The sequence below is a fragment of the Terrapene carolina genome, unplaced genomic scaffold (genome assembly GCF_002925995.2).
Source record: "Terrapene carolina triunguis isolate 2854851 unplaced genomic scaffold, T_m_triunguis-2.0 Scaffold96, whole genome shotgun sequence".
Taxonomy (NCBI): domain Eukaryota; kingdom Metazoa; phylum Chordata; order Testudines; family Emydidae; genus Terrapene; species Terrapene triunguis.
This window is the reverse complement of record NW_020664447.1, coordinates 31544453-31559018: the sequence shown is the minus strand read 5'-3', so window position 1 is coordinate 31559018 and position 14566 is coordinate 31544453. Positions and strand designations below refer to the sequence as shown.

The 14566-nt window shown below is 46.1% G+C and overlaps 1 protein-coding gene across 1 annotated transcript in view; it reads right to left on the bottom strand.

The window, feature by feature from the left end:
• Nucleotides 1–299: 299 nt before the first annotated feature.
• SLC39A13 (solute carrier family 39 member 13) overlaps nt 300–14566 on the bottom strand; it is a 21400-nt gene continuing 7133 nt past the window's right edge. The window contains exons 2-10 of the mRNA XM_024215263.2: nt 13050–13352; nt 12352–12465; nt 10674–10795; nt 8364–8516; nt 3778–3867; nt 3024–3074; nt 2624–2756; nt 2410–2509; nt 300–1349 (exon numbers count right to left, since the gene is read on the bottom strand). Coding sequence (XP_024071031.1) covers nt 1274–1349; nt 2410–2509; nt 2624–2756; nt 3024–3074; nt 3778–3867; nt 8364–8516; nt 10674–10795; nt 12352–12465; nt 13050–13320 — 1110 coding nt within the window. The 5' untranslated portion in view covers nt 13321–13352 and the 3' untranslated portion in view covers nt 300–1273. The remainder of the gene's footprint in view (nt 1350–2409; nt 2510–2623; nt 2757–3023; nt 3075–3777; nt 3868–8363; nt 8517–10673; nt 10796–12351; nt 12466–13049; nt 13353–14566) is intronic.

Here is a 14566-nt window from a genome sequence, read left to right as displayed (position 1 = left end):
GTTTTACTAGTCGGTTAAACTGGCATCAAATGGGATCCCAGACACCACATGACTTCAACTCAAGGGCACAGTCACTGTCACACTCAGATTCCTTCTCCAAGCTTTACAGCCACAGTGATTTCAGACTCACTTTTCATCCTTCTCACCGGCAGGTTCCCCTTTCCAGTGTTTCTCAACCTTTTTGATACCAGGGACCAGCTTGCTGCCTTCCTAAACTGTGTCGGAGATCTCAGGGACCGAAACACTGCCCCATCCATCACACTCTCTCACACTCACACACACACACACGTAATGTTTTCTTCTCTGCTCTGCCCTTTCTCTATGTATAGTCATTGTTTTCTCTCTCCTCCATTCCTCCTCCCCCCCATTCCTCCTCTGGTGGAGGCCAGAGTCCAGGCCCTGCTCACTCTACACCTGCTGATGAGAGGCCTTAGGAGGGGGGCAGTGACTGAGCAGGTTTCCCCCAGATACAGATGAGCTGATGATCTGGGATGATAGGAAACATTTGCTGACCATTTCTCAAATATGCACCTAGGCTGTGTTGAACAGGGGAGGGGATAGGTTCTCTAAACAGAGGAGTTAAGGTTAAAGGCAGAAGCTTTCAGGCTAAGCTATATAACCTCCTATCCCAACCTGCCCCAAGTATTAGCCCTGATTTCAAAGCTAAGGCAGAAGAACTCAGAGAGGCAGACTGTCCAGGCTGACACCATCCCATTTTTCTACTGATAAATGAGGGCTGAGTGGGAAGGGGCCTTCTCACCTCTATGCACCTATGTGGTTTTGATAGTACCTTTGCTCCTGCTAGGTAGGCTGCACTGGGGAATGTTGGTGGTTTGCTGCTGCTTTGGGAAAATTGTTTTCTTTCTAAGCCTGGAGTAGCAGGTAAATCCTTCTTTGCCAGATACAGGGATCTTGTCTATTCACTGAGCAGCTTAAGATGTGCAATTCCAACACTTGTTCTTACTCCAGGGTGAGACAGTCTGTTCTCCTTGGAACAGGTTCTTGGTTCATTTCTTCTCCTTAAAAGCTTTCACTCCATAAAACACCAACATTGGAAGCCCTGGTTTGTGGGATTTTAACAGAGCAGGGATAGAAGAGCCAGGGAACGGAGTCCAGCATCCCCAATGACTCCCTCTTTTTCTCAACTGCCTCTCACACTAGCAGCTGGACCCACAAGCGCACACAGAAAGTTACATTAGTGTTCCTTATTGCTTTGTAACAGCTCAAAGTCAATGCAGCTCTGGGAGGCAGCATGAGGAGGTCTGAGCGGAGGTCATTCTGTAGTGAGTGAGAGCAGCACCATGACTGTAATGCCTGTGCACAGGAGAAGGATCTGCTGCACGGAGTTCCTAGGGAAGAAACAAGAGTCAGAATGGGCCAGGAACCAGTCCCAATCTGCACAAGTACAGGGGCTCAGGAGTCCAATCTCTTATGCACTCTGCCCCTCTAGACTTGTCACTCAGAACAAGGCTGTTGTCTGAATGAAGACATGCACATGGGCAAGGCAACCACCTCCAGGAGTAGGAAAGATATTCACAACACTTCCATGTGTGTGGCAGAGAGAGGTCTGAGAAACCACTCTAATAGGAGACCAGGCTGGATACTGGAAGTGGTAAGGATGTAGTGATCATTCTATAGAAGATTGGTACTATTGATGACAGTAATGAACAGAGTTGGGGTTTGTCACTGAATGGCAGCAGTACAAAGGACTATATTTCGTGAAAACAAAGGTTGGGAAATTAATACATCTAGGGAGCAGAGTGCAATGGGAAGAATTAAAAATCCATCATAATGGAAAGTGACTGAGAAATCTTAAGTCACAATAATTTGCTATTCCTCTGAAAGAGAATGGTCCCTAGTTCCCTGCAGTGGCAAACTCTCAAAGATCAGAGGGTTAAAAAATAATTGGAAGTGACATTGGCTTTGCTGGGAGCTGAATGCATTCATGTCAACAGATGAATTCAGTCAGTATTCAGTATCAAATTGGCATTGATTGCTTGTTTTATACCCTCACAATGTCAATTCAGCAAAGCACTGAATTAGGGATGGGGAAGGAGTAGATACCCTGAGGACAGCGTTAGGTCAGGCGCTTGGCTAGACAACAGCCTAGACTGAATCTGTTCTATCTAACATGCTCAGGAGCCAGCACATTATATTAGAGATAGGCTGTGATAAACCTTTCAGTCAGCGTGCCCTGTATTAACTAGCAGCCAGAAGCTGAGTACTTGGCACAGCACAGCAGACTCTGATAGATACCATCTCACCTCTCATGGGATTTGGGGAGAAAGTGCTCACCTGCTCCCAGGAACAGTGTGGTGGCATCCAGGAGGCTTTACCACCATGTTCTCTCCCACCACCACAGCAGAAATGTTATACCAGCATACTAGTAACCACAATGGAGCCACTTACCAGGGATTCTTCTCCTCTAGGAGGTCAGGCACAACGTTTACCAAGGCAATGTACAGGAATCCCCCGGAGGTGAATGGGAGAATCCAAGCTACAGTTTCCCCTGCACATGCAGTGAAAATCACCATTAGTAATGAGAAGGGATATAGGAGAACAGACAGAGGAAAGTAGGCACACAATCAGACACATTCCTCAATGCAGCCCCAGTGAGCCTTACCTGTCCCTTTAGGCGACTGAGAACAGATTGCAAAGCAGGTTCCTAGAATTCCCCCCAGAGCTGTGGAAAGCTGCATCTTGGCTGCACTCCAGCGGTCAAACCCAGCCCGGAGCAGGATGGCGAAGTCTCCTACCTATGGGAAAGCAGAGTCAGTGGCTATCGATCCTAACTCTCCTGAACACAGAGACCAGCATTAACAAAGGAGATAGCTCGACTAGGAACATGGTGGGTGAACACCAGCACTCAGCAGGGAGCAGATCCTCCAAGGAAAGGAAAGAATGATGCAGAACAGAGGTAACCCCCACCAGCCCTCTTCCCACAGACAGAGCACTGCTGTCCTGCTTCAGACCAGGTCCTAACTTCCCAGCTCCCCTGGCAGCAGGCTGCAGACCCTTCTCACCTCATGTGGGATTTCGTGCAGTAGGATTGCCAGGGTGGTTAGGAGCCCAACCTGCAGAAGATGGGAAAAGTCTATTAGGAAATGGTCTCAAAGCTCAGTGGTGCTGAGAGTACAGCCCCCCACCCCTAAAGTGAATGGACTCTGGCTGCCTTGTGTTAAGCGCTCAGTATAGAGACATATGAGATAACTATCTGGTCCATGCATGCCTAATGCAGGGGCCAAGGGTCTCCAAGATCTGAAACATTAGAGCAGGGGTCAGGAACCTTTCAGAAGTGGTGTGCCAAATCTTCATTTATTCACTCTAATTTAAGGTTTCGCGTGCCAGTAATACATTTTAACGGTTTTAGAAAGTCTCTTTCAATAAGTCTATAATATATAACTAAACTATTGTTGTATGTAAAGTAAATAAGGTTTTTAAAATGTTTAAGAAGCTTCATTTAAAATTGAATTAAAATGCAAAGCCCCCAGGACTGGTGGCCAGGACCCGGGCAGTGTGAGTGCCTCTGAAAATCAGCTCGTGTGCTGCCTTTGGCATGCGTGCCATAGGTTGCCTATCCCTGCATTAGAGCCAGAAAGGCTGTGTCCCGAGCAGGGCTGCTCCCTGCTGTTTTCTCCAGTACAGCACTGTCTTGGCAGCTACCCCTTGGGGAAGTGATCCCCAAGTCATTTACTTGGCAGGCAGGCACACATTACAGCTGAGAGAAGGGTTCTCCCAGATCTCCAGTTTGGCAGGGGGGTGCGGCACAAATCTTACCTTTCTGCTAACCAGGAAGCTGGCTGCCACCGCCAGGCCATGTGTGAAGTTATCAATGGTATTAGCCAACAGGTTAAGGTATCCACTGATCTGCAGAGGGAAGTCAGAGGCATTCATGAGTGAGGGAATTTGATGAGGTTCAGGGTAGGGGGAAGCATCAGGTACAGCCAACGGGCAAGTTACCCACTCTAAGAGCAGGTGAATCATGGTGGGGCAGGGCTGGTCAGTGGCTTAAACCCCATGTCTGTGCTTTAGACAGGACACTGCATTGCCACATTCAGCTCTAGTGCAGACAGGGGGAGCCTTAGGGTTGAGAACTCCATCTTAGTGAGGAAGGGGAAGAGAGGTACAAGCATAGAAAGAGCTCTAAAGACAGGGAGAGAAGACGAGAAAGAGGCTTACTAGAGAAAGGGAAGAGAAGGAAGGCAGTCTGGAGGAATAAATCCAATTATAAAGCAACAACAGATTTCAGATGGTGTCCACAAATTTGCATAAGCGACTGGGTTCTAATATAAGTAGAGTCTGTTTTCTAGTCAATTGCATAGTTTAATATACAACTTGTCAAACGTCTCCCATGCAAGACATGGGAGGTACAATGCAGCAGAGCTAATGCTGCTGGTGGAAGCTGAAATTTACTTTTTGTGGCTTAAAAACTTCAAATATTGCATTAAATGAAAAAAAAACAAGAACAAGAAACAAATCAAAGGAAAGTGCTAACAGCCCCTAAGAAGTCAATTTCAATTCTGATGGACCTACTTTGAGGTTGGCTGCTGCCTATTGACATATTCTGATAAACACTTCTAAACAACTACAAGCAAGTGCCCACCTGCTGCCCCCACACTGGCTTGTCTCCATCTTTTTTAGTGTTTTCTATAGTGCCCACCACTATAGTATTTAAGTTCTGCACAAATTAATTTGATTTACATAACAATGTCTCTAGTGGACTTCATGGAGTCTTCTGCGCTTTTGTGGTTCTAAGAAACTGCGTAAGGCATCTCATTCTGGCTAGTGGGAAAACGTTATCACAGGAAAGGCATGTGCTAAGGTGATCAGGCTCTAGATTAGCCTAAAACTTTTGGAAGCTCATTCCATAGCTGAACCCGCTTCACTGAGCACTATCTCTTGCTCTCATGTACTTTGAGAATCTATCTCATCCTTAAGTAAATTGTTCCAATGGTTAATTACCCTCATTAAAAATTATGCCTTATTTCTAATCCTAAATTGTCTAGTTTTAGTTTGTAAGCACTGGATTGTGTTATGCCTCATTTGGCTAGATTAAAGAGCCATCCACTTCATCATGTAGGTACTGGCAGACCATGATCAAGTAATCTATTAACCTTCTCTGAGAATAAACGTCTTTAGTCTCTCACTGTAAGACATATTTTTCAGATCTCATATAATTCCTGTAGCTCTTTTATGAATGCTTTCCAATTTTTCAGCCTTCTTTTTAAAGTCTGGGCACCAGAACTGGACACAGTATTCTAGTAATGGTCTCACTAATGCTATTTATAGAGGTAATACCACCTCCCTATTCCTACTAGATATTCTCCCGTTTATACATCCAAGGACTGTGTTCACCCTCTTAGCAGCACCACAATAGGAGCTAATTTTTAACTGATTATCTACCCTGGCCCTTCCGTACTTCTCAGAGTCACTGCTTTCCATGATACAGTCCCCCATCTGTTAAGTGTGACCCCTCACTCTTTGTTCCTTGATGTACGACCTTGCATTTGGCTGTTCAAATAAGCCCACCTTACTTAGCGATGCAGGTTGATCTGTATAACTAAATTATCCTCATCATTATTTACCGCTCCACCAATTTGTGTCATCTGCAAATTTTACCAGCAATGATTTTATGTTTTCTTTCAGATAACTGATACAAATATTAAATAGCAATGAGCTGAGAATAGATCCCTGATGAACTGTACCTCCATTGGATGATGATTCCCCATTTACAATTATGTTTTATGATCGATCAGTTAAACTGTTTTTAGTCCATTTAATATGGGCTACATTAATTTTGTATATTGCTAATTTTATCAGCATGCCATTTGGGACTAGTCAAATGCCTTACAGAAGAACACTATGTCGACACAGTTACGTTTATCAACAAAACTTGTGATATAATCAAACTTTACATCAAGTTTTGCTGACAAGACCTATTTTCCATAAAACCAAGTTGCCTGGCACTAACTATGCGACCATCTTTTAAGTTTTTACTGATTATGTCTCACATCAGCCTTTCTATGATTTTGCCTGGGATTGATACCAAGCTAATCAGCCTGTAGATTCCCGGGTCCTCCCATTTCCTTTAAAATACTGGCACATTATCATACAATTTTTCTTCCCCTTTATACACACTGAATGTAGTATCTTCCAACCTGTGCACTACTCTATGTGCACACACCAGAGCATGTGAAAGTCACAAACATGAAAAGTACATAGTAAACTAGATTTACACTGCATCCTACATATTAAAGGATAACAAAAAGAGTAGCAAAATAATTTAAGAAATAGGCAAAAGCAGAGATTTAAAATAAAAGGAAACAGAATTAAAAGAGGAAAGGGACGAGTTTATAAGAAGCTTTTAACTGAGTGTAATCAAGTTGTGCACTAGCCAGCCCATGTAACCACATCTTATGGTTACCCTCTCACTTCCTTCTCTAACGTTTGTCAAACATATTTGTTGCATGTTGGCTTAAAAATTTAAATCATAAGCTCTCTCAGGCAGGCATGCTCTTTTACTGTTTGTACAGTGTCTAGCACAATGAGGTCCTGATCCTTGATTGGAGTCTATAGATGTGTCTGTAACACAAATAATAAAATAGTGAAAATTTTCTTTCATATGTAAACCATCAAAAGTCACTAAGCTAAGTTAGCTGTGTAGTTAATTGCCTCAGTCCCCAAACTGCTAAATTATTACAATACAGATGTTAGAGAAAAAAGAAATCAGCACATAAAAAGTCTGTCAATAAAGAAACTAAAAATAGCATAGGTATGAAAATAAAGAGGGGATAGTCAGAACATCCCATGCTCTCAGACTAGTATTTGAGACAATCTGATGAGTTCACTGAAGATAGCACTGGGGTAACATATGCACAAGGAGCAGAGTTATCGTTGTGAAGACATAGGAACTGGCTTTTCCTGACTTTGAGAGCTTCCCTTTCCAACCCTGATGTAGTTGTGTAGGGAATTTTTGGAAAGAGTTGTCCAATCAGCTCCAGATCACGTTTCAGACATGATTAAATTAAACAATTCATTCTTAAACTTTCAACATTTTTCTGTGAATGGCTCTGTCCACAATCCACCAGACCAGGTTTTCAGGCACCCTCAATGCAGAAACCCTGCACTACTCTGGCTGAATTTCAAACCTCTCCCTCCTCAACAAATAATGGCAATTCCACCTGGGAGCAGATGTAGGACACTGCACTCCCTCCTTCTGCACTCTGGGTTCAGCTTGCTGATCGTTTACAGTAACTCTTCATCCAAGGGTGACCAGACAGCAAGTGTGAAAAATCGGGACGGGGAAGGGGGTAATAGGAGCCTATATAAAAAAAAGACCCAAAAATCGGGACTGTCCCTATAAAATCGGGACATCTGGTCACCTTAAGTCATCCCGGTTAATGTTGTTTTGTTGCTGATCAATTAGAGAACATGCTCGTTTAAAGTTGTGCAATGCTCCCTTCTAATGTTGTTTGGCAGCCGCCTGCTTTGTCCACTGCTTGCAGAAAGAGCAGCCCGTTGGAGCTAGCTGGTGGGGGCTTGGAACCAGGGTGGACCGGCAGCCCCCCATCAGCTCCCAGCTCCCCTAAGTTCCCTGTGCGGCAGCCACCCAGCAGGCTATCAATTGCCGGCAGTTCAACTGTCCCCTCCCCCCACTGCCATGTGCTGTTCCTGCCCTCTGCCTTGGAGCTGCTCCCGGGAAGCTCCTGCTTGCTTGACGGGGGGGAAGAGGGGGGCTAATGTCAGGGTTTCCCTCTCCCCCCTACTCCTGCCCCACCCCCACTTACCCCTTCTCCATGGGGGTGGGGGGACGACAGGACAGGGTTCAGGACAGAGGGAGATTCCTGGGAGCAGCTGCTGTCTCAACTTGCTGATCTACTTAACAAGGCAGTTTACTTAGAGGGGATCAGGTACTTAAAGGGGCAATGCACATCTCTCTCTCACACAGGGTTTGTGTCTCTGTCTGCCATGCTGTCTCCCCTCCCTCCATTCGTGCTGCCTTGTAGAGTGTGAGGCTACATTAACAACGTGTTAACCCTTGAGGGCTCAGCGAAAAGGTAGTTCATCATTTAGCAGTAAGGCATTCCCTGGGAAATATCCCACCCTCTGACTTCACCACCTCAACCAAGCTTCACAATCATCATTGCGGTGTATAGTATTAAATTGTTTGTTTAAAACTTAGAGAGAGAGAGAGAGAGAGAGAGAGAGAGTGTCTTTTGTTTGGTGAAAAAAATTTCCCTGGAACCTAACCCCCACTATTTACATTAGTTCTTATGGGGAAATTGGATTCGCTTAACATTGTTTCGCTTAAAGTAGCATTTTTCAGGAACATAACTACAACGTTAAGAGAGGAGTTATTGTACCTTGATTCTTCGGTCCGGTGGGCAAGAAGAGAGAGAGGAGCCATTACACTGAGCCATGTTTGTCTCTGCTCTTTGGACTGTGCCGGCTACTTTCTGCAGGGAGAAGCTGTTTCCATTTGGAATCCCTCCGGAAGGTGCTTTGGAATTATTGCCCTGAATCAGAGAGAAACAACTGTTACCACTCTCTGATCACCAACAGAAAGTGTGCTAGAAGAGGGGCTAAGAAAGTCTCCCTTTATCCTTAATCCTTCCCTCCCTAAAGCCCAAACACAATGCCCTTTGGCCTCAAATCTAGTAACCACAGCCTGCAGAAATGGAATAGATTTCTGGGTGGCTTTATTCAAGTTTATGAAATGGGATTCATATATTTAAGTAGCTGAGCTAAAAATTGACCTGCACTTGTTGAAGCAAGAAAGGAATCTGAAAGACATTATTTTAATGTCAAATCTCCTGCTGGGGCTAGAAACACTAAACCCAATACAAATTCTTCAGGAGCAGTGAAGTTTGCTAAAGTGCACTGGACCAGGGATCAAAAAAGTAACATTTGGTCCTCAGTGTAAAGAATATAATGGGACTCTACAACCACGTTGTATATCATGGAATGGGGGACATCAAACCCCACAGTATCACATAATAGGGAGAAGGTTAGGAGACAGGGCTGGGATAGGTCTATCAGCTCCACACACTCACTTAGGTTTACAGGTCACATTTAGCTGTTCTTTGCAAACTCTTTTCAGTGTGTGGTCTCATTTTCTCTTACCTAGAGGCATGGGATCAACAAGAGCCCAGCACAGTTCAGATGCCACCCAGAAAGTCTGCAGATTCCCAAGGGCTGGCCACTTTATGCTCCATTTGCATAGTTTTGGAGCTGACCTCTTATCCCTTTGTGAGTGACCATTTATCCTTTGTTGCTAGGTGACTCCTGCCTCATCCACTATGTCACATAAAGTGGCCAATCACAAGACCCTTCCATTGCGACCAGCCAATTCCATGGACCAAGGGCCCAGAGTGGTGGTGAGGATAATTCCCACTACCCCAGGGACATAGCAGGGAACCTCTTCTTCTAACTATGGTGGATTTAAATCAATCACCAAGAGGAAAGCCTCAATTTAAATAATCTATTTTAATCAACATTTCCATTTGTACTTCAGTTATTTTCTAAAGAAAGGTGCATTTTCATTGGTTGACATAACCATTAAAACATGGTGATTTACAACTAAATAGAGCCTTTACACTAGATTTTTTTTTTTTTGCTAGCTAGGAGGGTATATTATAACTATACACATTTATTTAAGCAACAACATAATATTTTCAGATTCTTATTCATTGTACATAATTACTATATTAGAAAATGGTGAATGTATTGCTTATTTACTACTGTTGTGCCATAGTTATAAAGCTTGACCTCAAAAGTTACATGTTTCCCCCGATTCTTTCTTTATAGAAAAAAGCAGCTTTTAACTCAAAGTTTTTGATATAGACTCTTGGATTCAGCATATTTATTTTTTATTTAAAATATTTTAAAGCGACTATAAGTTTAAGCCTTAACATATCATTCAGATTTCTTTTTAAACAGGTTTATTTTTAAAAAGAAAAAAATATAATTTAAACAACAAAATAAATCTGATTTAATTTAAAAAATCCAAAACCCAGGGACAAGAAATCCCAGCCAAGCCCACAGGGCAAGAGCTTAGCCTGGAGATGAAAGGTCTCCTTTCCCAGGTCCAGAAGAATGGAGCAAGTGCCCAGACACATGGCTCTGCCCAGCACTGCTGGCCTCCCAAAACAGGCTTTGAGTTAAATCACAGCTCCCAGGTTCCCCTGAGGAGCCTACCAGGAGGGGAGGGTAATAGGACTTAGTGCATGTGGCAGGGTACTGCTGGAGAAGCCCTTAATCAGCTCCTGCCACTCCAGCCCCAATCAGGGAGAATGGATTGGGGCTGGGTGAACCACCCTATGTTTGCCTGGTAACTGACCACACCTGCCAGCCTCATTAGCAGGAGCTATAAGGCTGGAAGGAAGTGAGAGAAAGGGGGGGCAGAGACTAAGAGAGGAAGGTCAGGCTCAGAGGGGAGTCTGTTGCTGGCCAGGCCTGTGGTAGGCCAAGTAGCTGTAAAGCCTGTATATAGTTGGAAACTGGTCGTGGGAAACTGATCACAGATAAAGAACATGGGTGTTGCACCAGATTGAAGTGTCCCCGATTCACAGAGGAGAGGAACCAAGGGGCCAAATCCAGAGGGGCACAGTGTGTACCCGGTTACAGTGCAGTATTTGTATGGCAACTCCTTTCCCTCTTTATCACCCACTCACCGCATTGGGCCACTCTTGCTTCTCACTCTCTAGGAACATCTTCTCCAATGCCAGGAAGGTCAGGAAGCCAATGATCACCCAGAGGCCAAGAAGCTTTTGCTGCTGCAAGCTCTGCCCACCTCCTAGAAAGCAAAAAAGATCTCTGTTTGCATTGTTGGGGTGCCTGAATGGTAAGCCTCACCCCCAGTACAATGTAGCTTGTGACTGAGGGACTCAAGACAAGAATATAGGGCAGAAAGCATTTCCTTTAGTCCTATGAGAAGCACAGAACAGACACCCTGCAGAAAACCCCATTTGTTTCATCTACTTATCCTTGATCCAACCTAGGGCAAGTGGGAAACTAGGCTGCACATCCCCAATACTCCAGCAATGGAGTCTAGCCTGTCTCCTGGGTACTCTCAAGAGCCTTCTAAGCCCAGCTCCTAAGCATCTCTTCCATAAATTACTGTGCAAAGGTGAGCAAGGCAAAAATCGCTTACCAGAGGCTACAAAGAAGCTTGTATCAGCACAAATCCTGCATCTGAGCCTGTGTGAGTAGCAAGTACAGACATGAAGGTTGTGCTTTGGGAAGCTGAGCCAAATACCTATCTTCCCCATCACACCACACCCGGGCAAGTTATTAGCCCAAGGCTACAACACGTTCCTTTCAATTAGGGCTGAGATTATCAGATCCTCATCTGTTTGGCCTGACTGCAGGGGCAAAGACTGTGCTCCAGCAACAGGACAGGCAAAAGCATTAGAAATGTGACACAGGTGCGACATGCAAACCTGGAAGCTTAAGACAAGAGAAAAGACTAATAAGAGAAGTGAATAAGCTGCAGCAGAGAAGGTGCAGTCATTGGAGGCCCAAGGCACTGGACTGTGCTGACCCTGCCTGTGCAGTGAAGATGGAAAGGACCAGGAGAGAAGCAGAGCTTTGAGAGGGATTCTGAATTTCCACTGATTAGATCCACATAACAAATTATGGGAAATCCAGGCTGTTCCTCTATCTCCTACATTCTCAGGAAGGAAAGGATTCCACAATTCCTTAGGCAGAGATCAGTGGGAATCCAGCCCTTGGTGGGAGATGCTGTGACAGAAATCTGGCCCCCTGCAGTACTGTTCCCAGAAGAGTCAGGAAGAATCTCTCTTACTGAGCAGCTACCACCTATAGGGTTCAGCAGCACTCAGCTTCTCATGACAGTAGTTTGCCCAAGTGCAAACATAACTTATTACTTGTCTCCATGGGCCCTTTAGAAAACAGCTACAGGAAGGGGCTATGCTAGTTGTTTCCCAAGCTTTATCCCAGAGCAGACCAGGGCCATCTCAGCCCTGGTGCTCAGTTTGCTGGCTGAGTTGGGACTCTGCCAGCTGCACCTTTCTTTCCTCCCCACCCAAGAACTCTAGGGACTTTCAATTTCCACCACTTCTCCTCAGGCACAGCCTGGGAGGTCAGCAGATCTGGGCTCTGTTGTACCAAGGTAGGGAATGGAGGGGGAGTGATTCACAGAGTCAAGGAACCCTTGATTCACAGAGACTCCAGGAGAAAGGCAAAGGCCCCCCAGAGCCCACCAGGCCCCTACATAGAGAGATGGAACATTAAGAAAAGCAGCATGGTGCAGATTCACAAGAAAACATAGCAGCCAGTGCCTGGGGATGGCTCTGGTGCTCAGGACATTAGTACAGTGCCAGGTATTACCTGCAGTGGCGCTGCAGGTGTAGGCCCAAGCCTCAGGGAGGAGGTGGAGAAATACATTCCCCAGAAGCCCACCAATTGCAAAACTCAACAGCTGCTTCAAACGATTGGATCCCACTGAAAAACAAACAAATGCCAATCACAGCCCAGGCCTGGAGCCCAGACTCCTCCTGACAAGTTGTGTGAGACACCAAAATCAGGAGCCATTGCAGCCTGAATTACCAGGGAACGTGAGGAGGGAAAGGAACTGTGTGTGAGACAGACCTCAGGGCACTGCACCGCCCTGAGAGAGCTGTGGGTGGCACTGTGCCTCAGAACCTTGTGCCCTGGCAGTGAGGCTCAGAGCATGAACTGTACATTCAAGGGGCCTAGGTGAGAGGAGTCTGTACTCCAGGGAAGTGGAGGAGCATGTGAGCATCCCCCCCAGGATCCAAGTTAGAGAATGCTCTTTGTATGAGCTCTACACCTGAAGTTCCAGAACCCCACACTCAGCTGGGGGACTACCTGCCCCATTTTTAGGAATGGCACGAGTCACCCATCTTATAACAGAAGTGAGTTGTGCCTGCATTTCAGTAGGCAGCATTTCTAGGACACCAGGAAGATCCCAGTTCCTGTGTCAGACATAAGAACATTGCCCCATTCAGTCACTGCCTATGAGGGGGCACTGGCATCAGGAACAATAAGCCAGAGAGCAGATTTACCTTCTGATCGCAGAGCAGCTCCTGTCTCCAGGGGAACTACCAGCAGGGGGAAGACTCCACTCAGCCCCACCATAACTGAGCCAATCAGAGAAAAGATCCAAGCATCTAGTCGCTCCCCACTGAACAGAGTTCCCCAGGACTTGGCCTCTTTCTCACACAGAGGACTGGCACCGGTGGTGGCCTTGCCCACTTGTAGCTCCTGGGCTTCACAGGGAATGCTGAGCAGAAACAAGGCAAGCGTCCCATGAAGCAGAAACCTTTGCCCTGTCATCGCTGAGCAGTTTCAGCCTGGCTGGCCAATCTCTGAAAGGAAGGAGGAAAAGCTGAGTTCTGAGAGAAAATGCAAGACCCACAGCTCATCCCTCAGAGTCCTTGTCCCCTTCTGGAGGAAATCATGGCCTCTCAAACTCATATATCCTCTGTCCTTCAATTCTCTTCCTGGGTAGATTGGTCCCCACATATATTCCCCTTTGTATAGGGAACCCGTCTTTTCCTCTTCTTCCTGTTTCCTCTTAGTTTCAGTTCCTGGATTTGAGCAGATGACTGGAGGGCAGGGACATGCTCTATCATTTGACATCTGAAAATGCCTGTTTGGTCCCTCAGACTCCCCTTTGGGTAGGAGTCCAGCCTCCTGCACCTTCCCTCAGCACTTGGTTTCTCCAGAGTCTCTGCTGCTCAAACTGCACCCCTAGACAAAGTTTCCTCTCTGTGGGATACACTGTCCCAGGTGGGCTCCAGCAAGGCCCTTGTATAATGGAGCTATAAAGATAAAAAAAGTAATGAGGTGATTTTAGGGATACGCTGAAGCAGAGGCTCTGTCTATACTTGGGGGCAGGGCAAATGCAAATCCCCAATGGAGACATGCTAGAACAGGGGTCGGCAACCTTTCAGAAGTGGTGTGCTGAGTCTTCATTTATTCACTTTAATTTAAGGTTTCGCGTGCCAGTAATACATTTTAATGTTTTTTAGAAGGTCTCTCTCTATAAGTCTACATTATATAACTAAACTATTGTTGTAATGTAAAATAAACAAGGTCTTCAAAATGTTTAAGAAGCTTCATTTAAATTAAATTAAAATGTTGACCTTACGCCACCGGCCCACTCAGCCCGCTGCTGGTCTGGGGTTCTGTTCACCCCAGGCCAGCAGCGGGCTGAGCGGGGCCGGCGGCCGGGACCCCAGCTCAGCCCACTGCCGCTCAGGTGTTCCATCTGCCGGCTCCTGCCAGCCGGGATCCCGGCTGCCGGACCCGCTCAGCCCGCTGCTGATCTGGGGTCCCGGCCCTGTCCACATACAGTGGGTACCTACCTTCCCCCTGGTTCTAGCCCATTCTCTTCCTCTCTCTGCACTGAGCTGAGGGTGGGAGTGCACTGAGCACAGGGCTGGGGGTGAAGGGTCTGGCCAGGAGCTAGAATGAGGGAGGGGGCTCAGGATTGGGGCAGGAGGTTTGGGTGTGGGGCACTTACCTGGGCAGCTCCCATTTGGTGCGAGGGGAGCAAGTGGGAATATGGGGGGGGGGG